Source organism: Pteropus medius, unplaced genomic scaffold, assembly GCF_902729225.1.
Source record: "Pteropus medius unplaced genomic scaffold, Ma_sr-lr_union100, whole genome shotgun sequence".
Lineage (NCBI taxonomy): Eukaryota > Metazoa > Chordata > Mammalia > Chiroptera > Pteropodidae > Pteropus > Pteropus medius.
This window is the reverse complement of record NW_024349800.1, coordinates 1,917,810-1,934,735: the sequence shown is the minus strand read 5'-3', so window position 1 is coordinate 1,934,735 and position 16,926 is coordinate 1,917,810. Positions and strand designations below refer to the sequence as shown.

The 16,926-nt window shown below is 47.9% G+C and overlaps 1 protein-coding gene across 1 annotated transcript; it reads right to left on the bottom strand.

Annotated features, from left to right (window-relative positions):
* Positions 1-1,837: 1,837 nt before the first annotated feature.
* Positions 1,838-13,775, bottom strand: CAV3 (caveolin 3). The gene is made up of 2 exons (XM_039888107.1): positions 13,564-13,775; positions 1,838-2,336 (listed from the first exon to the last, which is right to left on the bottom strand). The coding sequence occupies exons 1-2, from the start codon at positions 13,675-13,677 to the stop codon at positions 1,995-1,997; spliced, it is 456 nt and encodes a 151-aa protein (XP_039744041.1). The 5' UTR covers positions 13,678-13,775; the 3' UTR covers positions 1,838-1,994.
* Positions 13,776-16,926: the final 3,151 nt, after the last annotated feature.

Below are 16,926 nucleotides of genomic sequence, written 5' to 3'. Positions count from 1 at the left end.
CATACTCTGCCCTCAATGAGAGTGAGCTTGAAAAATTGGGAGTCTGGTCAAATCAGGTTTTAGCAAATGCCAAGATGGTGAAAAAATCTCCGTACGACCCAAGATTCCAAGTCTGACGCTGATGGCCTAATGCTTTCAAGAGGTGTTTGGGAGGACAGGCCCTTTGAGGAGGATGTCGTTAATAATGGCTTTAGTCCTTTTCATCAGGAAGAGCCTGGGCTTGCCGAGTCTACTCAATAATGTGAAGAGCCCTGGGGTGGAGCAAATAGCAGTGAGCTGGGAACACAGCGCTGACGCTGGCTAGCTGTGCACCTTTTGGCCAAGTCTGCTGACCTCTCTGGGCTATAACTTTCTCATCATGAAAAAACTCAGGGATGGATGATGAAGTGTGTAGGTGCCAAATATACTGATATCTACAGGTTATTTAAAGATACAATTGGTAGATGGATCGAAATGTGGCAAAGCTGGAGCGGTAAAACATTCACTGTGGAGCCTAGATAGGGGGTACATAGGTGTTCACAGCAAACCCATTCCACTTTCCCCTGTGTTTGAAATTTTCATAAGATCCTAGTAAGAACAAAAATGGGTAAAACGTTAGAGCGGAAATGGACATTGGAGATTATTTTGTGGATAATAAAACTGAGGCTCGAGAAGGCAACTAGGAGGAGAGGCAGGACTAGAATGAGGCTGCCTGTGCTCTGTCTCCTGATGCACATGTGGCCCATCCTATTGCACTTCCCTCTGAGCCCCTGGGCTCATGCCGGGCACCATGAAGTAATGCCTCTGAAAACCTGAAAGTGTTGTGGAACCTTAGTTTTCTGAGATATAAAGAGGTGTCGCATGACAAAAGAAAAATAGAATAGGATTGGGTGATCTTGGGATACTGGCCTAAACAGGTTTCTTTACTGTAAGACTTCTCGGAGTCTTTAATGTGAATGTCTATTAAAAATCTTTAAAAGAATATAGCATTTTCCAAACAAATTCAACCACAAGAGCCATCTTGTCTTTTTTGTAAAGACTAAATTCTGGATAACACAGTTATCCCTAAAGAACATAAGAATGCTGGGGGGATTTTTAGGGGTGAGGAGGGTTGAGACATGCCCTTCCTATAGCTTCTTACTTACATTGTGAGTCCACACATGCACACATTGGACCTTAGCCCTCGTCACATCTCTTAGGGCTGAAGGTGACTCTATGTCAAGTGGCAATGCAGGGGGATCGGTGTTTGGGGAATTCCATGGGAGGTCCCAAGAGATTCGAACCCAGGCCCTACCTTCAGGGGTGCCAGAGAGAGTCTCCTGTCCCTTCCAGCCCAAGGGCCATTTTCTTTTGTTGGTGATCATTAGCTGGCCCTGGGGCAACAGAAGTCAGTGGGAAATGATATCCTAAGGCACACGAGGTAGCAAAGACCCAGCTAACAAGAAGAATCCCAAGAGAAACCAAATTCTGTTCCAGGTCTTGGATTTGGCCAAGAAGAGGGCCAACCAACTTGCTCCACTTCTGTTTCTCAGGGTAGCAAAATATATTTTTGGAGCTGATCAGGACACACATGTACCGATGGACACACAAAGCACAGCATTCTCTGAATGCAGCCAAAACCCTTTATTAGAGTCACCCTCCCAAAGCCGACAGTCACTGGTGGCTTTCCTGGGTGGTGCATGTAGACAGGTCAATCCTGGGTGGGAACTGAGTGCTGGTTTGTGCTGTTACAGTACACGTGAACGCAAAGACTTGAGTAGCTGCCTCTTAGCAAATGTTCTTCCCTCGCACACGGTCCCGGAGGCATCGTGCTGAGGCAGGGGAAGAGTGAAGGGCCATTGTGCTTCTGTCGTAGGGCTGTCTTTCTGGCTTCCCTAAATTCTGTGCTTCTGTCTTGGGGTGAAATAGCAGTCCCTATGGAGAAAGAGCTCACCAGCAGCCCCTGTGGAGCAGTACCGTGGGGCAAGCCTGGCCTGACTCCCTCTGCCCGGCTACCCCCTTGACTCTACCCGGCTTTAGACTTCCTTCCGCAGCATCACCTTGATGCTGCTGCACATTTGGCCTAGGGCAGCGAAGAGCGGGTTGCAGAAGGTGCGGATGCAGAGTGAGTAGATGTGACTGATGCACTGGATCTCAATCAGGTAGCTCTTAATGCACGGCACCACCGCCCAGATGTGGCAGAAAGAGATGCAGGCAAACAGGAAGCCCCAGAGCAGGGCCAGCGGGACGCCCAGCAGTGTGGACAGCAGGCGGTAGCACCAGTACTTGGAGACGGTGAAGGTGGTGTAGCTCACCTTCCACACGCCGTCGAAGCTATAGGTACCCACAGGCTCCGCAATCACGTCCTCAAAATCCACCTGCAGGGGCGGGAAAGGGATCCTCAATCACAGCATCTACCTGCTTCTCAACCTTTAGCATGTGGGCCTCAGAACCCCTGTAGGACGCCAAAACTGGATGGCTGGGCCTCACCCCTGACTCCGCAGGACCAGGCGGAGGCTTGACCCTTCACCTTACAGGTGGGTAAGTGGGCCTGAGGAGCTGAGGGATTTGCTTCAAGCCAATGGTAAGTCAGAGGCAGGCCTAGTGCCACGACTCTCAGATTCTGTTATTTTATGATCCTAGGGATTTCGACAGTCATAGTCACCCCGAAAAGATTTACAGGCAAAGGTTCCTGCCATCTTAAAGCTTGCGGCAGGCAGTTGTACCACGGTGATAAGCGCTTGGTAAGGGAAGGACGGAGGCTGTGTGCTCCTGCAGGGGAATATTGAACTCAGCTTGGGGGAAAGGAAGGCTTCCTGGAGGAAGAGACATCTAGCTAGGTTGATACCTGAAGGTAGCCAGATGGGGGGAGAGGTTGTGGGCTGGAAAAGAGTGTTCGGGGCAGAAGGAGCAGTAACTGCTAGGAGTTGGTGGGACAGTGTGCGCTCTCAGGAAGATGTAAGTGCTTCCAGAAGGCTGAGTGCGAGCCCAGTGGCTGAAGTGAGGCTGGAGAGTCAGGCAGGACAAGCATCCATATAGTGAGCAGACTCTGAAGGCTTTTGTGCAGAGAGCAGCTTGTTCTGGTGACTGCGATTGGGGCGGTAGTGAGGATATGTGTGGGGACCAGCTGGGAGCTGTTGCAATAATCCAGGCAAGACCTGATGGCGGTCTGGTTTGGGGTGATGGCAATGAGTTAGAGAGAGGTGCACAGGTCTGAGAGCTATTTTAAGATCTGGTACATGGCAAACTGATCTGGTACACGCCATCCTGCCTAGTAAAGGAGCCTGGTGTCTGAGTGTGGCCGAGCTGGCCTGAAGCACCTTGTGGAAGGCAGAGTTGTTTTCCTTGACCTAGTCCCGCAGGGACTTGAGATTTCTTCCCTCCATTGCCCAAAACGTCCCTCCTTTGCAGCTGGAAAGAACGTGGACGCTCAGAGAATCCGATTCCTATATCTCGCTGAAATGGTGACTGAGGCCCCATTCAGAAAGTAGGAAACTAATCAGTAGACTTAAAAAAAAAAAAAAAAGGATTACTCCCAGCCAAGTCACTTAACTAACCTTTCCTGAGTCCCTGCTATGCTTTAAGCGCTGTTATAGCTGCTTTCTCAAATGTGATGTCATTTAGCATCACAAGCCTTAGGCGTCTTGTCTGTAAAATGTGGGTAGTGACCATCTTCGGTGTTCTAGGGCTATTTTTAAAAAGTTGGTTGAATGAATGCACAGACTAATCAGACGAATGGGAGGCGTACCCCCATGGGGAGCTGGTGGGGCCAGAGCTCAAACTTGTAGTTTTCCAGGGTGAGCCCCTTCCCCATTTTTGTTGCGGGCGGGGGAGGGGAGTCTCTCCTCTGTGCACAACGTTATTATTAAAATTACTTTTCATTTTAAAACAACAAAGCCATGTTACAGAAAATTAAGGGAACAGCAAAAAGAAAATGGAAGCATCTCCAATTTGTATTTTTCTAGTACTAAAAATACTGTTTTTGTGCTTTTCTTTCCAATGTAACTTTTTGGGGGGGAGGTAGTAGACATAACCATGTTGTCCAGCCAAGGCTGAATCCTGTTTTCCTCACACGACTAGCTTCTGAGCCATGCCTCAGACCCCTGGACCCCGCTGCAGGTGGCTCAGAATGAGGCCCCACCTAGGGTGGTTTGTTAATGTAGCAAAGTTCACCGGCTGAACTGTCAGACAATGATCAGAAGCTGACTCAGGGTGTCAAGAGCCTGTCAGGACCCTGCTGTAGCTCTCAGCTTCTGGCTTTCTCTGCTGGGGGTTCAGTGGTGATCATTTAACTCTCATAAGGCCCCCCAGATGGGGAAGAATATGAATATGGTCCTCACCTCTTTGGAAAGATGGTACTTCTTTCTGAAGGGCTTCTAGGAAGTGATGGCTGGCTGGGAATTTGAGGGACCATGGGGTTTGGAGGCAGAGATGGAAAAGTGGTGTGATAGCTATTTGAAAAAGAAGGCCCAAGTTGGTTGGGGACTGTCTAATGGCTTTGAAGAGTGGATAAAAAGGGCTGGCATCTTCTACATCTGGTTTATATGGGGCAAAACTTCAGAGTTGCTGCATCTTGCGAGAACTTTCAAACCCAAGAAGCCGGGAAATATAGGCCCAGGAGATCATTTCAACCTTGACCTGGGTACATCCACCATAATTACTGAGGTTCAGTCAAACTCCTGGGGCCCTGAACCTGCCTCTTGAAGTGTTCCGATCTCTTCAGCCTGCCCCTCCTCCATCGTGGCCAATGCCCCCACCGATGACCGATGCGTCTCGGCACCCAGGCTGGCTTCTGGATCGTCCTGCAGCCCCAGGAACTTTGCCAGGAGCAGGAGGCAGTTGAGCAGAGATGAGCCTTCCTGCCACTGTCGCGGCAGGCACGCCCTCCTTCCTTCCCTTCCCACTGAGCACCTGTGGCCTCTCCTGCCTTTCTGTAGCTGTTCCTTAGGAGAATGCCTCCACACTCACAGATCACCCTGCCCTGCCTAGTCACCTTTCTGGTGGGAAGACAGGCCCAGAGGAGGGAGGCAGGGCCCAGACCGAATCTAGGCATCCTGATTCTAATCTAAGCTCTTCACACTTCCCCAGTCAGGGTCAGACCCAGAGGTAAGTGCTGGCTGTCAGAGAGTGACTGCCTGCTCTGAGGTCTGGTCCTTGTCAGCCAGAGACCTGCCCTAAAGCAGGGACCCTAGCCCCTTCTTTCCAGCCACTTCCCCTGCTGTCAGCAGTCAGCAATTTCCCCAGCTCCTCTGCAGCCCAGCCTGCTTTGTTCATCTATTCCAGCATATTCCTTCATTCAACACATTTGATTACTTCTATCTGGCCTCTAAGAAGCAACAGAGTGGAAAAGAGCCCTGACTCACGTCACACAGCTGTGGTTTGAGTCCAGCTCTGCTGCTTTTTGGCTCTGTGACCTTCAGCAAGTGACTTAGCTTTTCTATGTCTCATTTTCCTAGACTTTTCTCATAAAGTTTGTCAGAGGATTAAATAACACATGTAAATACCCAGGTTGTTGCCTAGCACAGAACACCTGACTAAGAACTGTTAGCTGTTGGTGATAGTGCTTGCTACAGAGTGCCTTCTTCAACAGGAAGCTGGAGTCCCAAAGGCGGGTTTGCACACCATGCTGTTGCTGACCATGAGTGACTTTGGCAGATAACCTCTTTGAGCTTCATTTCCTCATCTGTAAAATGAGTTTGCAACTTCTTACAACCTTGTTATGAGGAATAGAAATAATTTTTCATCCAGCCATCATCCGTCCACCCATTTATCCATCCATCCATTCATCCATCCATCCTTGGATTCACCCATCTATTCACACCGACTCATCCATCCATCCACCCATCCATCGATTCATCCAGACAAGTATTTATTCAGCATCCGCGTTGTGCTAGGCATACTACCTTTTGGGCAATGCTTAATACCTGGCAGGTGGTAGGTGCTCAGTGATGATAATTATTTGTTAAATTGCTCTGAAGTTCTTATGAAAATATATCTCAGAAAATCTGCTGACACCTCAGATCGTAAGTAAAATAATTCTCCAGCCTACCTTACCATAGATGTGTGTGTGTGCATGCATCCCACAGCCCAAGCTGGAAAGATGGATAGAGTCCTCTTTTCCCTCATTTTCTGTTTACAGAAATAATCCCTCCCCCAAAGATCTCTCTGTTATGTCTTTTAATTATCATTTATTGCAGAAGCCATTGGCGCTGACATTTGCATTATTTCCAATAATTGCCTTTGGGCACTATGCATGGGGCAACTGCTCTGTTTTCTGAATCAGAAAATGAGCCCTCGGAGGGATGGGCTGTGCTGGGAGGAGGCAGCTGTTCCCCTAACTTGGATTAAGAATGGAGACAGCTTTGGTCATAGCGCGCTAGTTTGGGGAGGTATTTATAAGACCCAGCTTAGACAGCTCTAGGCAATCGTGCCAGTGTATCAGAAGTACAGAGTGACTTCATTTCTTAATTCGTTTCCAGAAGTGGGAGGGGAGATAGCTTTTTCAGGGAGGGTGGTGGGGTCAGGGCTGGATCCTTTGGCAGAGCCTCAGGGCTCGTGTACAGCTGGAGGGAGGGGCTGGGTTTGGGAGCAGGAGAGTGGCTGCTCATTCAGTTGGTGTCCCCTTCTCTGGCATACTTATTTTTGGAACAGCGAGAGAGCCAGTTTATTAATCAGAACCAGCCAGTGCAGCCCCTGCAGTCTCCAAGAGGGCAGGAACTGTGCAGGATAGCAGGGCCTGGAGGATGTGGGAGAGGCCAGCAGCCATCCCCCTGTCAAAAATACCTCCCCCAGATTCCTGCATGACTCAGTCCTTGAGCATCCAGGGCCCTGGACTGTTCAGATAGGGTATCTGTGGTGGGGGAAACAGTTCTGGGCAGAAGGACAGACATCTGGTTCCAGTTTCCACTAGGCCACTGAGTTACGACTGTGTGATTTTGGACATGGTTCCCCTCTCTGGGCCTCTGGGATTTTTTTCATTTTTATTTTCGGTTTTAACTCTACACCTAGAAGGACTGGGCTAAGATTCCTAGCAACACGTAGTTAGTTTTAAATCCAGAAGACCTAAGGGGATGGCTTAGCTTTGCTGGGTCTTAGTTTTCCTGTTCATTACCTTGCAACTTAAAGGGTGGTTCATGGTCCGTGCACCTTCCACAAGGCAGTTGCAGAAGTTGAGAGTAAGCATTTAAAAATAGTCACAGCAATTTGACCCAGTAATTTTATGTCTATTGACTTTAATAATAATGAAAATTGGAGCTTACACTATAAATGCCTGTTTTTCATTTGATTTCTTTAGTAACTGATTTTTATTAAATTTAGAAAAATATTGCTACACAGATTAGAATAATAATAATAAAACTGGCCCTCACCCAGGTAGTTGGAGAAGAACTGGCCTATAAAGTAGGAAGCTAAAATGAGATGATTGTAGAAAAACAGCTGAAAAAAATGGCAAAGCTTTGCTTCCTGTGTTGGAATTGGTAGTAGCAATAATAGAATTCTGAATGACCATAGTAATGTCCACGATTTGACCCTAGTAATGTCAGTTTCTGGCCATGTATCTCATATCTAGTATTTAACTCAGCATGTAAGGGACAAGCAGGGTGGAGCCCAAGTTGGTCTGGCATCGAATCCTGTACCTGAATTTCCTCTGCCGTCTCCCTGACCAGGGTTGTAGGATCTGCTACCCCAGCAGGAGCATAAGTTGGTTCTGAGGATAGTTGGGGGAGTTCAGGATTTGCTGGAGCTTGGAGACCAAAGCACCCTATGCGGAGGAACTGGGGTACCCGGACTGGGGCCTAAAGGGACTTGGGTTCATATAAAGGAGCTACAAAGAGACTGAGATAACAGAGGGCTTCAGGGTGAGAGAAAGGACCTTGTCAGAAGAACCCCCATCAGATCTCATGAGGCCTGACCCTGCCCTCTTGCCCACCTCTTCCCATTGTCTCTCCAGCCCTATCTGTCTCTGCCTTCAGGAAAGTCGGTACAGGTGAAATGAAGAGCAGTAGAAATAGCCCTGGGTTGAGTCTTAGGCTTCACTGTGCACCAGCTTTTGGTAGGTGGTTAGCTAGTCTCCAAAGATGACTCACAACTAGTCATGCCTCTCAGCATTTCGGTTGTTACATAGTCTCATTGCTTGCCCTGTTACTTGTTTTAACCACCAGAATGAGGTAGAAGGGATGCTGTGCCATTCTAGAACTAAGCCCTAAGAAAGTCTGGCAGCTTCTGCTTTTGGGAGCCCTGAGCCACCATATTAGAAGTCTGCTTTATACCCTGATTTAGAGACCAGTGGGGTTAGAAGTCCATTTTTGCACCCTTCTCTAGAGACTGGTGAAGAGGCCATGTGAAGGGAGAGGCCAAAAACTACATGGAGATAGAGGCCCAGTCATCCCAGCATCCTAGCTGAGCCCCACCTTCCCGCCATCCTTGCCACGGTACCAGGCATATTGAGTGAGCCATCTTGGATGTTCCAGCTCCGTAGAGGCCCCAGGTGATTGCAGTCCCAGCTGCGATCTGACTGCATCTGAGAGGCTGCCAGCGAAACCAACAGACTACCCAGCTGACTCAAGTCAACCCACAGAAATGTGAGAGATCATCAGATGGTGGTTGTTTTAAGCCATCGATTTCGGGGGTGATTTGTTATACAGCAATAGAAAACCAAACTGATACAGTGTGTTTAGAGGAAAAACTGGTGATAACTCTGGACTTTAGGTTTATCTTATACAGGATAAGGGGGGATTTGTTTGCATTTGAAAGTATAAGACATTCACCAGTCCTGCCGAATGAGAATTTCTGCTGGGAGGGCCCACATATATGCATTTTAACAAGCTCCCCAAGAAAGTGTGCCACATTTTGAAAAACTCTAGACTAGCTGATCCCAAGAAGTCCCCATAACACTACGTTATAAATACCTCGGTGTGAGTTAGTCCAATGTTGCCCCTCCTAGAGATACTTGACAGAAGGCCATTCATTTCCGAAATGAAGGAATTGGCAATGTGGAATGACTGGCAATTTGGATGATCTTCCATAACCTAACTTCAACCTGCCCCTCTGCATTCTCTCCCACAAATTCCCTTTCAGATACTTTGTCTTAGTTCCATTGCTACTTTGTCTTAGAGTAGCAAAGAGATTTCATCTGTGTAGGACCTCCAGACCTCCACCTAGCTCATGGTCCATGGATTCCTGGAAAAATACTGTGATTGATAAGTAATATCTGCAGTGAACACAGTCGGGGGTGGAGGTACCTGTCCCTCGCGTTTGCCACCTCTGCCCAACATTCTTCTTGATGTTGTGGCCTTTACTTATTTTTTATTTTATTTACTTAGTTTTCCTCTTCTTAGAAAGCCTTATTCCTCTTTTTCATGTTAAAAAATTTCCCCATTTTTTAATGTACCTTAGATACCTTCTCCCCATAAAGCTGGCTCCTGATCTTCCCAGATGAAAATGTCTTCCTCCCTTAACCTCCCATTGACACCTCAGCTGGCACCAGTTTATGGCACTTAGCACCTCCCATATATTCTCATTAGTTTAATCTCATCTGTGTTGGGTTGGAGTCTTCTCAAGAAGGAGGAGGAAGTAGCAAAGAGATTTCATCTGTGTAGGTCAATTTCAACTTTCTGCAAAAGAGTGTCTGGATGGATCCAAACTGGGAGCAGAGCTTGTAGAACTGGTTGGCTGCTGGGTGTTTGCAGCCTGAGCTGGTAGGCAAAGGATGTTGTTTGTGTGTCTTTCTGCAGGAGGAGGGTGTTTGGTGGCAGGTGTGGGTTGGAGGTTGTATGAGATCTAGAATGCTGGGCTGGGATTATGTCTGTCTACTGCCCTGTTTGAAGGGCCAACTGAGTATCTGAGGGGAGAGTGGTTGGAGCCAGAAGCTGAAGGGTCTTTGGGCTCAAACGTCACTGCATTAGCGCCTGGGTGCCTAAGTGTGAGGTACAGAGAGAGTGGGCTGTTGATGACGGTCCTGAGCCCTTCAGAAATAACTCAGGAGGACTTTGGGGTGGGGCTGGGGTCCTGCGGGAATGCATGGAGAAGAAAGCTGGAGGTTTCACAATGCGGGTCTGAAGGGAAAGTTGTTCTCACTGGCAAGCTGGAGAGCTCCCGGGGCTACTGGCACACATTCACGCCACCACCCCCGTCCAGAGCCTAGCATGCGACTGTTCCACTCATCACCATATCTCCTCTGAGACAGCACAGCGGCTGGAGCATAGCAGGCACTCAGTAATGATCCATGGAATCGATGTTCCATAAATGGTGGTGATGGGGAGGGGTGAAGGGAATGGTGTGTGCTCTACCAGCTCCTTAGCTCTAATCCCCCATGAGCCACCCCCTCTGCCGTAGGCTCAGCCCAGAACCTTGGAGACCACAGTTCAAGTCTGTTAGGCTGTCTTTGGCACTCATTTTCCAACCTGGATTCAAGGGCAGTACCAGGGCTTGCTTGGGGAAGTTTTGACTCTGGAAAGTCAAAAAGGAGCGTCTCTCCTCTGCTGGGGTCAAATCCATGGACACGATTTGTCTCCTACTCTTCATCCATGGCTTTCTTGTGTGAAAACTCAGCAGCTGGTGGCAGAGAAGGGTCTCTCTTTTCTTCACCCAGCCTCTCCACCCAGGCTCTATTTACACTAGGGACTCAGGCCCAGAGAGGAAAGGGAATTATTTGCCCAGAGTCACACAGTAAGTTAGTGTCAGGGCTGGGACCAGAACATGGGTTTCTGTAGCCTAGTCCTTTTCTTACTAGGATGTCGCTTGTCCACGTAGAGCCTGTTAACACTTGTGATATCACCCCTGACAGCTGCCTGCTGAACCTTCATCTCCCTCACCCCGTCACTCCCTTTTCCTTCCTCCTCCCTTCATCTTGTCTTTTCCCCAGCCGATGAAAGACACCCAGGTGATCCGTGCTCTCCTTTCTCCTTCTTTCCTGTCTGGATTCTCTCACAGACCACGACACCACCCTAATGTTTGATTGAACCTGTCTATGGTATTTATCTGACTCTGTTTTATGATTTCTTTTCTAAATTTCATTTTTTTTTATTTCTCATGCATTAAAAAGAAAAGAAAGAAAAAGTCAAATAACTCCCCAAATCAGGGACTATCCAATAAATATACTAACAATAATCTCTTCTCCTCAAAATTATTTGCAAGGCCTCTTGCTTCACCTGTGAGGATTGTTTTTCTGGGGCTCAGCCCCAGGGGAGGCCGCATGAGCAGCTGCATCCGTGTGGATGCTCCCATCCCTCCCTCAGGTTATCACTTGGGCCTGAAGCCTGGGGCCAGCTCACTCCTGGCTCAGTAGGACCTGAGAGCCTCTCTTCACTTGTCATCTATTGTGGGTCTTCTTCGGAAACCTCATTCTCCCTTGGAATCCTCTTCTTCATGCCCAGCAGCCGCCTAGGGACCACCTGGGGTAAGCCTGGGTGTGAAAGCTGGCACTGGCTTAGCTCTCTTGTCCTACAAGCTCCTCTAGGCTCCCACTCAGCTGACATTTATTGCATCCTTGCTGTGTGCCAGGGACTGTGTTAGGCACTTTCAAAACCCTTGTTTTATTTAATCCTCACATTATATTTCTATTGCACAGAACTGCTCTGAGATTCATTTACCCAGTGGAGGTAAATGATATTATGCTCATTTTACAGGATGAAACTCAGGCTCAGAAAACCTAGGCAACTTGTCCAGTGTCATCGTTTTTAAGGAGAAGAGCCTGGATTTGAAACCAGATCTATTCATGTCAAGTCTGGGACTATTCTCTCTAGACCATACTATGCAAACTATGATGAATACTATTTTACATTTATATAGTGGTTTTTAGCTTGCAAAATTTGCTCTCTAATTTCCCCCTTTCTACTACTTTTCACACTGTGCTGCAATTACCCTATCTCCACAACTAATGATATATATAAATGCAATAATAACATAATGTGAGCTATTCTGGAGAAATTCCCTGAGTGAAGTGGTGTGGGGCACAGAGGAGGGAGCTACCCACTGCCTGGAGGAGCTGGGAAAGTCTTCCTGGAGGAGATAATGGCTGAGCTGGGTCTTAAAGGCTGAGCAGGGTATTTACCATGTGGAGGAGAGGTGGTGGGCGCCCCTGGCATAAACACAGGAGTGTGTTCTGGGCAGTGTGGCTGGTTCCCGGTGTGGGGGTGGAAGAAGAAGGTTGAGGCCAAGATCGTGTTGGGGTTTGAAGGCCATGGGGAGAAGTTAGACTTTCCCTAGCATAGGAGGTGTCTCATTGAAGGATGACAATGCGGGTGGGGCTTTAGGACAAGTCTTTAGTCACACCAGTCGCCATGAGCTTTGAGCACTTGACCTGCGGCCAGTGCAACAGAAGAATTCTAAATTTTGCTTAATTTTAATTAAAATGTAAAAACCGATACTTGATTCTATGACTGGGAAACTTTTGAGAATGTTTACAACAATTTGGGCATGCGAATAGATTTAGGCATTTCAACTGTACATTTTACGAAATCTAAATACAGAGCAAAAATTTCTGATAATAATTTGGAGTCTGAATTGAGATGCACCGTAATTCTAAGATACACACTGGATTTTGAAGATGAAGGTGGGTTGAGTTTTTCCTACTTCTGAGGTTTTCCTTCTTCTGAGGACAATAGTTCATTGATAATTGTTTTATGTTGATTACATGTTGCAATGATACTATTTTAGGTATATTGGGTTAAATTAATTTCACATATTTGATTTTCCCTTTTAAAAATCATGGCTGCTAGAAAAATGGACAATTACATAGGGTGATTATATAATGGATTGCATTATATTTCTATTGGACAGTGCTTGTCTGAAGTTCTGATGCATCCTCAGGTACTTGCCCTTTTAAAAGCCCTTCCAATGACTCTGATGCTGGTGGCTGGGTACCCTGCTTTCAGCAGTTTTGCTGTAGGAAGATCCTTGTGGGTACCCAGTGAAGGTTGGAGTGATGGTGTGGCCCTGGAGGCAGTTGGGTGAGGAAAGAGGCCTGACTCCGGCAATGACTGTGGGGTAGACTCGCTGAAGGCTGCCCGCCCCTCATCCAAGCATTCACTTTCAGGGGCCCAGGTGCCCTGCAAGAGGCCTCAGCCCTGGCCTGGCTACTGAACTAGGAGTCAGGTGGGGAGCTGGTGTGAGCGCTAGGCATGGCTTTCATACCTGGGGGATAGACATTGGCAGTGTTCCAGGAGAGTGAGTGCCATTTTGAGGGCCACCAGCCCTGCTGAAAGCCGCCCTCTGGGGATTAACACTGTGCCCACTGTGGGGACCGCAGAAATGCCCCCTGGCATGGAAAAGAGCCCAAGTTGGCTACCTCGTCTTCATCCTGGGACGAGGGCCAGGAGCTAATGGGAAGAGCTTCAGAGTAGTAAGGATTTTGTGACTTGCCTCTCCCAACCTAGTCAATTCCTGGGTCACTCATGTGCAGCTAACTGTGCTCTTGCTTATGTAAAGGGTCTTTGGGGGGTGTCTAAGCTGGCTTTTGAGGAAGGAGTTGGAGAAGACAGAGGAACAAGTCTCTTTTTAGGGAAGCTAATTGTGTGTGGAGCAAAGCCTCTCCAGTCTAGCACCCAACACTCTGCAAAGCCGACACCCTCCCAGTGGGTGGCGCCGGGACAGGCCCGCCGAGCCTACCTTCACTATGTCCTCGTTAATGTTCTTGGGGTCTCGGTTCACCAGGTCGATCTCCTTACAGTGAATGTCCTTGACGATCTGGGCCTCCAGGTCTGTGTGCTCTTCAGACATCATCGTGGAGCTGGGAGTACCCGTGGGAAGATTGTGAGCCGCGTGGCTGGCCCCGGCTGGAAAGACTTGGGGCAGGGACACCAGTTCAGTGTCCCCAGACTTGTGCCCCTGCCTGCTAAATAGGCCCCACCCAGCATGCCAGCTGACAGCTGTCCCACATAACTCCAGCCTGCCTCTCACTAAAGCCTCTGTGGCAGGTCTCCAAGCTAAAATTAAGACCGGAGCTCTGCCGCTAGGCCCAGCACTCCTTAAAGGGGGCTGCTGTGGGTGCCTGGCCTCACACGAGGAATGGAGGGCCTGGCATCTCTTGCTGCCACCAGAGAGCTCTGCTGCTGGGGTGAGGCCCTGGAATTTGCCCCGCTGTTTCAGCATTTGAACTCCTCTGGGAGGAAAGGTAGGATTCGGCCCTCACTCTGCCTCTTGCTTGCTGTGTGAGCTTGGGCACACCTTCCTTCTCTGGGCCGCCATGTCCCCACCTATAAAATAGAGCCCTAGTAATAATAATTGGGGCTCCTCAGAGGAGGAGACAAGCTCATGTTTAGAAAAGTGCTTCACAAAGAAAGCGAAATGCTATCTGGAAGGGATACACGTTAGAATAGCTAGCATCTGGCTCTGCTATTTTGGTGGCCTGGAACAGGGCTGTTTTTCCTACTTCTGAGCTTTTTCCTTGGACAGCGAGTTGATGGACTGTGGTACAGGGTGCAGCGGGGGTGAGACATGGAAGGAGACCACTGATGGGGTTGCCCCCTCCTCACCCCCTACCTTCTTCATGCTGCATGGAGAGGATGTGAAGCCCATGTTTATACTGCCCCTTGTTCTTCCCTAGTGACAGTTTCCAGGGTGTCCATGGGCCCCGGATACAGCATAGGCATTGGTGAGGTGCACCTCTCTTAGATGCCTATTCAGTTTTCCTGTGTCTTCTTCCAACTCAGCCATCATTCGAAGCCTCCACCTCATGAAGAATAAAGACTCTGAGTCCCCAGATGCCAGGGTCTAGGCATGTATTCATCCATTCACCTACTCATTCATTCAGTATTGGATACCCAGACTCATCAGGCTGTGTCCCTGCCTTGAGGAGCTCACAATCTAGGGGGACAAACTGATCAAAGATAAATAATTGTACTACAGTGTGGCAAGTGCTACAGTTCAAAGATATTTTACAAAGAACTTGCCTAAGAAGTCCATAGAGGTGATGTCTTACTCTGGGAGGGCTTCAGGGAAGGCTTCCTGGAGGAGATGGTTTTAGCATTAGGTGTTAAGAACAAGCAGGAGTTCACCACATGGAACATATCACATAGACTATAGATATCAGAAGACTCATGTGAGCTAGAATGCCAAAAAGTGTCCGGAGCATGGGTCATCTGCGGGGTAAGGGAGGAGATGTGGTTCTGCTGGGGCCTGGGTGTGGAGTCCCAAATGTCATGCTTAGGAGTATGGATTTTATCTGAAAGTGCTGGGAAGCCACTGAAGACTTCAGAGCAGCAGAAGGTCTTTATCAGATTTGTGTGTGAGGAACATCCTTGGAGACTAGAGCTAGGTAAGGTATGGGGCAGGAAGACTAATAAAAAAACTAGAGGTGATAAGGGCAGTTCAGTAATTGTGTTTGGCTGCTAATGATATAGATGCAAAATAATAGTGGCTTGTACAAGGTAGAGACTTTTTCTCTCTCACACATGTAATACAAATAGGTAGTTCAGAATTTTTATGGTGACTACATGATATCATTAGGAACCCAGACCTCCATAGTTGTGTTCTGCTATTCTCAATGCCACCTCATAGGCACAAAATAGCTGCTGCTCTTCCAGCTATCATATATGAGTTTAGATAAGAAGAAAGAGGAAAGGGTAGATGAAAAAAAAGGCATCTGCCAACTGAGTCAGCTCCATTAGAAAGCCTTCCCAGAAGTCCCACTTGACAACTTCTGTTTATTTCTCATTGGCCACCCCTCTTGGCAAAGGAGGCTAGACATGTAGATTTTTAGCTAAGCGCATTGTCAGCCCCCACGGTGTCACTAGAGATGAATGATAGGTAACTAGAAAACTCTTGGAATTACCTGTTTTGTTTTGTTTTTCTCATCCCCCTGCCTGGGCCCCCAAGTCTTAAGAATATGTACTTCCTCCTGCAAAGAGATTGGGACAAAGAAAGAATGTTGTTGCTTGTGTTCATGAGGAACATGGCAGAGATCTGAGCCTCAGCTTGAGCTTCGTCTACTGCCAGACCAGATATGTCTGGTGAAAAGCTGGGGCAGCCAAATCTGGGGCTGATGCTGGAGCAGCAATATTGTCACAAGGGATGGGGGAGCCACCTGGAAGAGACTCATTCTAAAGGAGAAGTGATGGTAACAGATAATAGTAATGATTATGGAAGATTGTATTTTTTCAAAGATTGCCACATCTATGTTCTTACAATGGGATAGACACTCCTTCCACCAAGAGAAGGGTCTATGTTCCTCCCCTTTAATCTGGGCAGGGGTTTAGATCACTCTCACTTGTATGGTACAGCAGTACTGATGCCATGTGCCTTGGGGCCAGGCCATAAGAGGTATACAACTTCCTGGCTCTTTCCTCTCAGGATTCTTGTCCTTGGAACTCAGCTGCTCTATTATAAAGAAATCCAAATTAGCCCATGTGGAGAGACCACAAGGAAAGAAACTGAGGCCCCAAGTTGTCAGCCGACATCAACCTTCAGATATGTGAGTGAATGAGACTTTGGATGATTCCAGTCCCATCTCCAAGTCACCCTTAAACTTTTATGCCTTCCAGCTGCAGCCCAGACATCATGGAACAGAGACAAGCTGTTCTCTCTGTGGGTTGTCTAAATACATAAACCACAGAGTCTATGAGCATTAGACTTTCTTTCATGTCGCTAAATTTTGGGGTAGCTTGTTTTATGGTCATAGTAACTGAAACCGTGAGTAATAATAGAAGTCACAGCAACTACTATTTGTTGAGGTTCACCGAGTGCTGGTGTCATGCTAAGTCATCCGTGGCGTATGTAAGTTGGTTCGTTTGTCATGTGAAAATGTCACAGCCCTGAGCTGATGATCAGGGCTGAGGGCCAAGGTTGTGGGGCAGCTAATACACATTTTGGGTTTCAGAGGAAGGAAATGCTGTGGCCTGAGGTGACCACGGAGTGCTTTCCAAAGGTGACGGCACTTCAGCTGGACCAGAAGGATAACTGGGATCAGAGAGGCAGTGTGAAAGAACCAGATGCCAGAGGCAGAGCTGTCTCTCATCTCATTATGACCATCCT

Bases quoted from the DNA above. Each gene is read 5' to 3' on its own strand.
- CAV3 (XM_039888107.1), bottom strand. From the start codon at position 13,677: ATGATGTCTGAAGAGCACACAGACCTGGAGGCCCAGATCGTCAAGGAC. The intron at 2,337-13,563 runs GTAGGCTCGGCG...CCGCCCCTGCAG, and splicing joins TTAACGAGGACATAGTGAAG to GTGGATTTTGAGGACGTGAT.